Here is a 10699-nt window from a genome sequence, read left to right on the forward strand (position 1 = left end):
GATCATTTTCGATACTCTTACACCCGAAGGTCTGCACTTGAACATGTAGTTATCTCCCCACATTTGCTCCTGGAAACTGAGAACGTCGCCATATTGTTTCAGGTATGTATTTCAGACAGGTCGTGGATTTTAACCTCCACTCCGCCGTCTTCCATTACTAATCGAACTTTAACCTTGGTTTTGTTGATAATGATCTCGTGCTTTTATGCATGTCCACCGTGTCCTGTGCGATTTTTAGAGATGCACACTTGACGTGTACACAGTTCTGCACATGATTCATTTGTAGCCTTACAACCTGCTGCAGGCTCAGCGCAAGAGCATTGTGCACGAATATGTGCAAATCTTCGAACGAAGGACGTTTGGGGAAGTTTGTCAGGTCAATCCTGAATGTATTTTCTCGTGGTTTCACTTGTGCCATGATGTGCTGTGCATTCACAAATGCCAATCACTACTTATGTCGCCAGAAACTGGCGCGAAAAAAACCGTAACACTACACCCTATGTGTAGAACCGAGAAGGAAACGACCGTGTATCAGCGTATTTAAATGCGTCTTTACGCACCGAACGCTCGATGCAAACTAACCATACCGGTAATACCGACTAAACTCCCTTGGGCTCCACCATCGTTTCCCCCAGGAACTACCTCCCAGTACTACTTCTGGGGGGATGGCAGTACTAAACGTACTCGCTCATTATCGCTCACACAGGCACCCGTCCCATGCGAGACTGACTTGGGTGCTCGCACCCCATTCACATCATTTGAGTCTTACTTGGATGCTCTCCCAGGCGCTCCGCTGCCATGCCTCGAGGTGTCAATAGCGGTAACTGCCTGGGCCTACAGATATTACGCTACGACACTCCTGCCTCAGCACGAGCAGATCAATCACACCACTGCCGAAGCAGACCACACGCTACCCTGCCGAAGCAGGGACACTCCCCATGCACCACATGTGCACAACTGTAGGTGTGTGGGTACAACCCACTGCTACCCTGCCGCCGAAGCAGCTTCTCCAAAGACCATTCGCTCCATGTGACCCTTATTCGGGTGCTCACTCTAACACTCCACTGCCATGCCTCGAGGTGTCGATAGCTACCTCGACTCCTACCTCAGCATGTGCAGTCCATACTCAGACTTCTGCTGCGCTTCGAGGTGACAATAGCGGCGACACGCTATGACACTCCTGCCTCAGCACAACCAGATCACTCACTCCCTGCCGAAGCAGCTCACGCGCTACCCTACCGAAGTAGGGACACTCCCCATGCCAATTGGCACTCCCTGGGCTTGTGCTTTTGAAGCGGCACACAGTCGCTTTGATAGAGTCTGATTACGGGCACTTGTGGTTTTTTGGGAGGGATTTTAGCAGAGCCTACTGCTAAATCCCACCACGCCCTAGGCAGTTCTCCCTGACTCACAGACAGCTGGGGAGGGGTCGTCAAGCCCTTGGACATGGTCCATGCTGTCCCTGCTGTCCCTGCTGCCCCCTACGGTCTCGGATTTGGAAATTTTCATTTGTCACCCTGTATCCGAGTCTTCCCCTTAGACGTAGTTTACGTCAAAATCCCGAAGAAAGGCCTTTGGATCTACACGCGTAACCAAAGATCTGTCCGCCTGTTTCAAATACGGTACATGCTCTGTGTGACTCATAGAAAAGATTGTGCTCAAAGCATAACTTCTTTGTCATCCAAAAAAATCCCGAAGCAAGGCCTTTAGATCTACACGCGTAAATAAAGATCCATCCGCCTGTTTCAAATATGCTACATGCTCTGTGTGACTCATAGGATAGATTGTATTCAAAGCATAAGTTCTTGGTCATCCAAGAGATCCTTGAAGTAAGGCCTTTAGATCTACACGCGTAACCAAAGATCTATCAGCCTGTTTTAAATATGGTGCATGCTCTTCGTGCTTCATAGAATAGACTGTGTTCAAAGCATAAGTTCTTGGTCATCTAAAAAAGTTCCAAAGTAAGCCCCTTACATCTACACGAATAACCAAAGATCTATCGGCTCTTTTTAAATATGGTACATACTCTGTGTGGTTCATAGAATAGACTGTGTTCAAAGCATAAGTTATTGGCCATCCAAAAAAGTACCGAAGTAAGGCCTTGACATCTACATGTTGATTATATGGTACATGCTCTTAGTGGTGTAGTATTAGCTTTATTATTAGCATTAGCATTAGTATTGAGCAATTCGGACAAATTCGTAGGTGGTACAAGCCTGGACTATTGTATAAGAGTAGCACTTTTACATTCATCCTTTACCACAGATATTGATTTGGGGCTAATCACTATCTCTTATATGGAAGCATTGCATTCTCCAATATTCGAGATCTGTCTTGGCTACGTCCTTGCGAATGCTGAGGAAGGGGAAGGATGGTATGTTGAACACCTACTTAAGAAAGATGCAGCGACGACCTCCCATGTGTGTCACGTGAGGTTTTTGGAATTGTTAATGTGGAAGATTAAAACAGTAGGAATCGTTTTGGTAAAACGTGAAACACAGAAACAGCTATGATAGAAATACAGCCTGAAACGAAGGAACCTGGAAATGAACCCATGACGTCCTACTTATAAGGCAGAAGCGGTAGCCACTAGGCCACCCAGCTCGTCCTTTTGTGGTTCACAAAGTATTATTGTATGTACACAAAATCCATCTACATTCAGTTCGGTCAGTCAAAGATGCAAAGATGCTCGTCGCCAACCTTACAGTTCACGGAGGGTCGTCAAATTATCTTCAACTGATCGATTTATCTTGCTCGCTGCGTACCTCGCCTTCTTATCCCCATAGTGATGGACGATATTCAAAGGCGCGATCTGGTGGTGACCGATTCATGAGAGAATGTGCAGGTTGAGGATCAAAGACCGGTTCTTCAGCTTTAGCATAATCAACGTTCATAGCCTACACGCCGGAAGCACTGATGATGATAAGGATCCATTCTGCCCCTACCCTGAGAGAAGTTAAGGATGCCATCAGACAGCTAACGACCAATAAAGCAGCTGGTGAAGATGGTGTCGGAGCTGAGCTCATAAAAATGGGTTCCAGAATTCAGAGATAGAAAGGTCTTACTTCGGAAATTTTTTGGATGACCAAGAACTTATGCTTTGAACACAATCTATTCTATGAGTCACGTAGAGCATGTACCATATTTGTACGTATATTGGATACTGGATTGTAAAATTAGATAAAAAAAAACCCAGATTAATTCACCTAGCGGTGATGGTGCCTTTCTCGTTTTTTTTTTCGAGTGAGTAATTTCTACGCACTTTTGGTGAAAAAAAGTATTTTGGCCATAACTTCTGAGCCCACAGTCCGATCCGGCCAATTTTCAACAAGAAACAATGGGACCGGATTCTGCATCGGATGCAACTTGTTGCGAGCAAATCGGCTGAGGGTAAGTGCCTAAAAATGAGTGAATTTTTTTTTTTGGAACAAATAAATTTTGGCCTTAACTCCGAATCCCATAGTCCGATTCCGCCAATTTTTAATACGAAACAATGGGACAAGATTCCGCGTCGAATGCAACTTGTTGCGAGCAAATCCGTTAAAAATAAGTGCCTGAAAAATGAGTGAGAATTTTGTATGTGTTTTTTATGCAAAAAATGAATTTTGGCCATAACTTCGAAACGCAAAGTCCGATCTGTCCAATTTTTAATACGAAACAATTGGATAAGATTATACGTCGAATGAAACTTGTTGCGAGTAAATCAGTTAAGAGTAAATGCCTTAAAAGCGAGTGAGAATTTTTCTTTTAAAAAAGTATATTTTGGCCATAATTCCGAAGCCCATAGTCCGATTGGGCCAATTTTCAATACGAAACAATGGGACAAGATTCCGCGTCGAATGCAACTTGTTGCGAGCAAATCGGTTAAGAATAAGTGCCTGGAAAATGAGTGAGATTATTTTGCGCACACACATACACACACACGCACACACAGACATCACCTCAATTCTTCGAGCTGAGTCGATCGGTATATAACACTATGGGTCTCCGGGACTCCTATAAAAAGTTCGTTTTTGGAGCGAACATATAGCCTTTACGTATACTTTGTATACGAGAAAGGCAAAAAAAAGGTTAAAGGTTGTATCCGAGACACGACCGCCAATTGGACGTAGGATTACGTGAAGTGTAAAAGATTTTATTTTGAAATTCTGAACATGTTCTATGGTGTTGATATTGCGGTATTGCGGACTGTGCCCTTGTTATGTTGGCAGTGCCCATGCATTTTAAGGTATTGTTTAATCCTTCCGATACCCGCAGCCGCATGACTTCACGGTTGAAGCATCTCGGACGTCCAAGATAAATATTGTCTATCCGGAACAAAGTTAGAACGTTTATACCGAAGTTGGATTTTTCTCCAGATACAGGCAACTTTCCCAACTTCGGAAGTAGTGCGCTGGATTCGCCTAAAGATGCGTTAAACAACGGATCAATTAGTTTGACATATAAAACTTCGGAAGAAAGTTCGGTTCGGAAGTCCTGACTTCCGAATTCTAAGTTGGTGCTACACCGACAATATCGGGGAAAGACAGGACAGGTTTCTGATTTTGTGCCGGTGCAAGTTCCAGACACTTGTCTTCATTCCACATGAGTGTATGTTGTTGTCCAATCATCATTTCTATCTCGTTCATCTCGTCGACGACTTTAATAGGAATACTGCCCTACGGTCCTCCGAAATATCCGTCTGCTCTGTTTGTCCGACTGCATCCAAGTTTTCTTCATTGAAAACAATTCCATTCCGCCTGTAGAGCGGTGTAGTTACCAGATAGTCCAGCCATGCTTTAACGGTACCTTTCTTCACGTAGCCGGACAAGTAACTTGATTTGTGTAATATGAATGCACACGTTGATAGCATAGTCGTTGTGGCATCCTAGCTAGGATGTATGTGTGAGAGAGTCAGTTGGTGAAGACCGCGAGAGTGGACGGAGGTGCGTGCTGTGCTGTTGCTTAAGAAAATGAGAAACATAACAGGTGATATAGAGTGCGCAATTCGGGATATCACAGTCGTCATCCAGTTGGCGAGGAAGTACACCTACCATCTGGGCCACGACGACTAGAATGTTGATAATTTGGCCGATAATTGCCAAACTACCTGTTGATTAGGAAAATCATATTGTTCTGGACCTATACTACGAGTGGACTGTATGCTTGAGTTTTTAAGGTCCAGAGCTACACTTCAAGGTCATCGACCTGACCTGTTCACTTGACATGCACTATCGGATACCGAATAGAAAATCACTTGTTTAGGTGAGACTAACAAACAGTTTATTCGACCGGGTTTCAAAGAATACTGATTTTTATTTTGATTTGTTCGAGCTACCGACCCTGTATGACCAGCGATCTTCCTACGATACCTACACATATTGCTCTAGCGTCGAAACGATCATCCACGATGCATTGATTGAGTTTAAAATTAAAGAGAGAGTTAACTGTGATACTGATAAAGGGGCAGCGGGGCTAACTTGGTTTGGAGATTACAGATCACATATATTTATTCGATGTAATAAATTTTTAAGTAAAATAACTTTTCCACAAACCTGCAGTATGCCGCAAACGACGAAACTGCATGAAATTGATCCTGGGAGACACCAGTCTTGTGGTGAGTGAGTCCAGCGGAGGCAAATTGGACGGGAACTTGGGATATGTAAAGCCATTTGATTGCGACAATGTGGGAATTGATCCGCGGTTCAGCTTGTTCGACACGTAGCACACGCCGAAAATCCTTCCACCGTTTCGAAATAATTTGTCGTAAGTAACACGGCAGCATTAGAGTTGGAGATTGGTTTCAAATCATTCCTGAACCAGATTCTAGCACACACATCACATGCGCAACCAAAATCGTTTTCCACGAATCGTTTCTCGAACTTCCAATCAGCCCGATCGAAATTGGGTTTGTCTTGTGTTAAAAGTGAAGAAAATATGTTCGCCATCATCAGCGACAGCAGACACGTTTTCTTCAACGTCACCACGCTTATCATCGACATCTGCTCTTGCGGACTGCATTACAACATTTTCACCGGCGTCGGAATCTTCATGATCAGAGTTAACAACTGTATCAGCACGGATTAAGTTGAATTCTACTCGAAGAAATTGTAACACGGGAACATTAATCCTTATTGACAGACAGATAATGATCGACGATAAGCTCACCTTTGGTAGCCACGTCAATTACGCCTGCAAGCGTGCCTCCTCAGCTATAGTGGCATTGTCCCGGATGATGTCCAATAGCTCTGCGGTTTATGCCAGCAAGCGCAAGCTTCTGGCTATCGTTGCTCTGTCCATACTGGGGTATGGGGGGCCAGCTTGGAGCACGGCCCTGCGTATTAACTGCTACAGAACGAAGTTAGAAAGTACGTATAGGCTCATGTGCCTAAGAGTTGCGAGCGCGTACCGTACCGTGTCGCACGATGCACTTTGCGTCATCACCGGTATGATGCCTATTGACATCGTTATCGGTGAGGACATAGAGCGCTTCGAAATGCGCGGCACGTGAGGCATCCGTAGGACTGTTAGGTTGGCCTTAATGGTCAAATGGCAGCGTGCGTGGGACAGTTCCACTAAGGGTAGATGGACACATAGGTTGATACCGGAGATAAGTACGTGGGACAAGAGGCGCCATGGGGAAATCACTTTCCACCTGACACAGATCCTTACAGACCATGGTTGCCTCAGACAGTATCTACACCGGTTCGGACACTCGACCTCTCCCGAGTGTCCGGTGTGCGCAGGTTTAGAGGAAACTGCGGAACACGTGTTGTTCGTGTGCCCACGTTTTCGCACAATGCGTGACCACATCCCGAGCAAAGCTTGAGAGCAAATCGATAACTGATTTTGTTGTAGTGAAATCGCCTAATTTTGATAACTCAGGTTGATATCCTTTTGGTCGTTTTAACTGTTAAAAGATCAAAATCTACAGCAGAAAAATCTTACTGTGACATCAAATCGAAAACTATTCCTGCTATCGATGAGAGCAAATGGAAAACTAATTTTGATATTGGTTTCGATAACAAAATAAGTACACAGTTTGATGTCAGATCATACAATTTAGAAATCAACAGCAAAATGAGATCAAAATATGTAATCAGTCATGATGATTCATATTTGAAAACAAATTATGATTTCATTTTGATATCAATATCAAAATATGTTTTCTATGTGCTCTCATTATGTTTTCGGACTTTGCTTGGGATGCTTGCCACATGTGGTCTGGACACTACCCCGGACAACCTAGTCCGGAGGATGTGTAAAGATGAGGTTGCCTGGAACGGAGCTACATAGAAGGTGGTGCGTAGACTCGAGGAATGACTAGTTCAGGCGCAAATAAGAGGTGGTCCAAGGGTTCGGAGTCGGCTTCATGGGTCATACCGGTGCCCTGTGGTCGAACTCTATCCTTTTATCGCACAAGTGACCGCGCAAAGAACAACATGGTATCGTCGCTTTCGCGGCGTCTGTCAACCGGGCGGGTTCCGAGGACGGAAAGGGGTCCTCGTCAAGGCTGGGGCAGGCGTAGGCACCGCGTCGGCAAGTCCCTCTTTGTGTTGGCGAATTGGCCCTATCGCTGAGAGGTCAATTTTTAGGGTGCACGCGGCATCATCACTCTTGATACCAGCAGTGCAGAGGGAAGCAGACGCAAAGTCGACCCTTCCCACCTTCCGAGGGCATAGGGCATGGTAAGGCCACCTGGAAAGCCGGCAATAAAATATCAAGTGTTCATCGAGTCAAGTCTGTTACAACATATTATGTCAAAAGTGAAAATTGTGACAAACCTGAAAACATTTAATTTTTTTATCCTCAAAAATTGATGCTGCTCATCTATTGAATCCAGTCATATTTACCATATTGTTAGTAATAGCCAATGGCCCTAGGCTTAAATAAAGAGGTCGTCAATACAAACCTTCATCTTTCGTCTGATTTCAATACAATGGACTTTTTTTTGCTTTATGAGGGAGCTTTACAGCCCACGGAATGGGTGACTTTTGTTGGATGAATATTCTCATGTTCTCTAATAAATCCAGCTAGTTAAAACAAATTAGTCATTATTTCAAAATGTATTTTCATTACAGAATATTGTTCTAAAGAATGTTGTCAGAAAAACACGAAACACAAAATATTCAGTCTCTCACCGCACGCATGCTTACCCGGAGCAACCCCGACATCCGCAATGCACACACTCCACCACTCGACCTTCCTCCAGCTTCGATTTCGGCACCCGGCAGATGCAGTTTGTTCCAAAATTAGTGTCCCTCGTCTGGATGCACCGCAGGCAGCACAAATTCTCATAACCCGACTTCTTCCACTTGGCTATCAAATTGCCATCGGCAATCTTCTCCTTCAGGCAGTACTCGTACAGTTCCCGGCTGATGGCCTTCCTCCGGTAGAACAGATCGTAAATGTAGCGGGATTTCTGGTGGTGGATCTTAAAGATAGGCCACAGCGACTCGGTGATACGTTTCCCTTCGTGCGGTTCCGTTTCAGCTTCGCGCATTTTTTGCTCCAGTTCCTCGAGGGTCGGTTCGATCAGTTCCCACCCTTCCGGGGGCTGCTTGCGGCTACGGCGCACCTTGGGCATCCTTTCCGTTGGGCACTAGGTAATTTGTATTTGGTACAGAATTAAGAATCGGTTTGAATTGAACTGAGAATCTCCCGTTTCTCGTGATTTACAAACTGGATCCACCGCGCAGAATAACGATATAAAATAATAACAGAACCGAACACCAAACAAAACAAACCCAAATCAGTGAGCTGTCAATACACGCTCATTTGAATCTACTCAAAAGTGAGTCAAAATGACTCACTTTAGCATTTTGATGGAAATGTCAAAAAGTGAGTAACATTAAACTTGGCAAGTGAGTCAATTTTCACTCACTTCTCAGAATTTTAGGCTTTACTCACTTTTGCGTTATATTGTTTTCAAACCGTCAAACAGTTTGAAAAATATCCGCGAAAAAAGGTTCTTGTATTTTTATAAAGTTTTCCAGTTTTGCTGTTAATTTGATGTGGTAAGCAGAGGAGATGCACATCAGAGCTGGTGGTGGTAATCTGGTTGTGCATGTCCCCAAGGATTCTCGCAGAACTGGCAGTTCCGCTGCACTATCGAACTGGAGGAGTTGCTTCGAAAAATTCAATGCCGGAATCGAATTTTCGCCTATTCGCGATATGGTGTTGATGGAATAAGGAACTTATGATGTACTTGATATGTGCTCTAAATGTACCGGATCATGATGCGATCCAAGCACCAAGGCCGGCATGTGCCAGTACTGCGACAGAACCGGAATGGAGAGTATTATTATCGGAGCGTTTGTGATGTACATTAAACATCCATGCCTGGACTACGTCTGCAACGGGCAGGTGGTTCAGCAAAAGCGGGTTACCATCCCAGTGCTGGCCGGCGTTGATCATGGACAGAAGGAGCTGTCTATTACATTCAAGTAAGTTTCTAGGAACTGGGCTTGTTACGTAATACTTTCCAACTGCATATTAGTGAAAGCATACATTGATCTCGTATTTGTTGTTGTTCTCAACTATACGATGAATTTGTAATGGTCAAATGGATACAGGATCTAATGCATTGTATCGTTTATAAGACGTTATTAAGTTATCTATGTTTTAATTTAATATATTCACAGTGTATGGAAGAGTCGCTACTTCTGCCGACACGATTCCGATGTACTCACTGACGGATGCAGGACGTCTACAAAGATCAGGCCACGTGTTTTTAAACGGGCCAACAGCTATGGCACCGGTGACCATTTAAACCAGATCTCGAGCAAGCTAACAAGCAGTAAGCGCTGATACACGTAAGAAAGTTCCGTTTTGGTTGCGTTATAATTGACTTATTTTTAGGCGTACGAAATAAGAGTAATGATCCTCTGGACTGGATCAAGTTCATCTAATTCTTCAACACATTCCACATCATCGTAGCTCCAGGTCTTCATCGTGCATATCGAAATCAACGTCTCGTTTCTTAGTGAGAATAAGTTCGCTTAGCGCCCGAAAGATGATTGTTCCAGCGACTTAACCACACGATGAAACCGGTTGTCAGATTATAAGAAAGGTCAACTCGGAGGATTGAAATTATATTCCATCCTCGGCGTTGCACGGGTCTTCGTATGCTACGTGTATTGCACCAGAAAATTTCCCACCAGCTGCAACTAGCACGAAATACATCACTGAAGAGGCAACGACAAGCAGCTCAAACTCAATGACCTCAGAAGAACCCTTTAGACGACGCTTAAAACGTTTATGGCTACCGGAAATTGATATTATAACCAAGATTACAACTATATTTTCAACTAGAGTAATCTAACTAATGTGTTGTTTAGTCTAGGAATGCTAGGAACGGTTATTGGTTATTTGTATGTTATCAGAGTCTATTATACTATTATACATACTCAGTATGTTATGTATTATAAGTGGTTATTTGTAAGCAATGTTAGAGCGAAACAAAAATGTGCTATATCTTACCCATCCTCGCCAAGATCTAACTAATAAATTGATAAATAAAATGAGTGAAGCAGATAGCTTCTTTTCATAATATTTAAAATGCCATTCCTTTATAAATCTAAACATACCCAGCTTTTCCAAAAAGTGAGTAAGATCTACTCACTTTTTGCTGCTGAAAAGTGAGTAAGTCTTACTCTAATTTTGACATGATGCTGTATTACTCATAAGTGAGTAAACATACGGTTACTCAAAAGTGAGC

The 10699-nt window shown here is 43.7% G+C and overlaps 2 protein-coding genes across 3 annotated transcripts; one reads left to right on the top strand and one right to left on the bottom strand.

Annotated features, from left to right (window-relative positions):
• The first annotated feature begins 4932 nt into the window (after positions 1-4932).
• On the top strand, positions 4933-10242 carry LOC134205982 (protein tumorous imaginal discs, mitochondrial-like). Of its 2 annotated transcripts, XM_062681703.1 has the most exons (4): positions 4933-4968; positions 8968-9425; positions 9624-9778; positions 9841-10242. In XM_062681703.1, the coding sequence occupies exons 2-4, from the start codon at positions 9244-9246 to the stop codon at positions 9888-9890; spliced, it is 387 nt and encodes a 128-aa protein (XP_062537687.1). In that variant the 5' UTR covers positions 4933-4968; positions 8968-9243; the 3' UTR covers positions 9891-10242. The 2 variants fall into 2 exon arrangements, with proteins under 2 accessions (XP_062537687.1, XP_062537733.1); XM_062681749.1 differs by lacking the exon at positions 4933-4968 and having other exon boundaries at positions 8923-9425.
• On the bottom strand, positions 8031-8730 carry LOC134205903 (protein BUD31 homolog). Its single transcript, XM_062681629.1, has one exon. The coding sequence runs from the start codon at positions 8564-8566 to the stop codon at positions 8132-8134; it is 435 nt and encodes a 144-aa protein (XP_062537613.1). The 5' UTR covers positions 8567-8730; the 3' UTR covers positions 8031-8131.
• Positions 10243-10699: the final 457 nt, after the last annotated feature.

Source organism: Armigeres subalbatus, chromosome 1, assembly GCF_024139115.2.
Source record: "Armigeres subalbatus isolate Guangzhou_Male chromosome 1, GZ_Asu_2, whole genome shotgun sequence".
NCBI lineage: Eukaryota > Metazoa > Arthropoda > Insecta > Diptera > Culicidae > Armigeres > Armigeres subalbatus.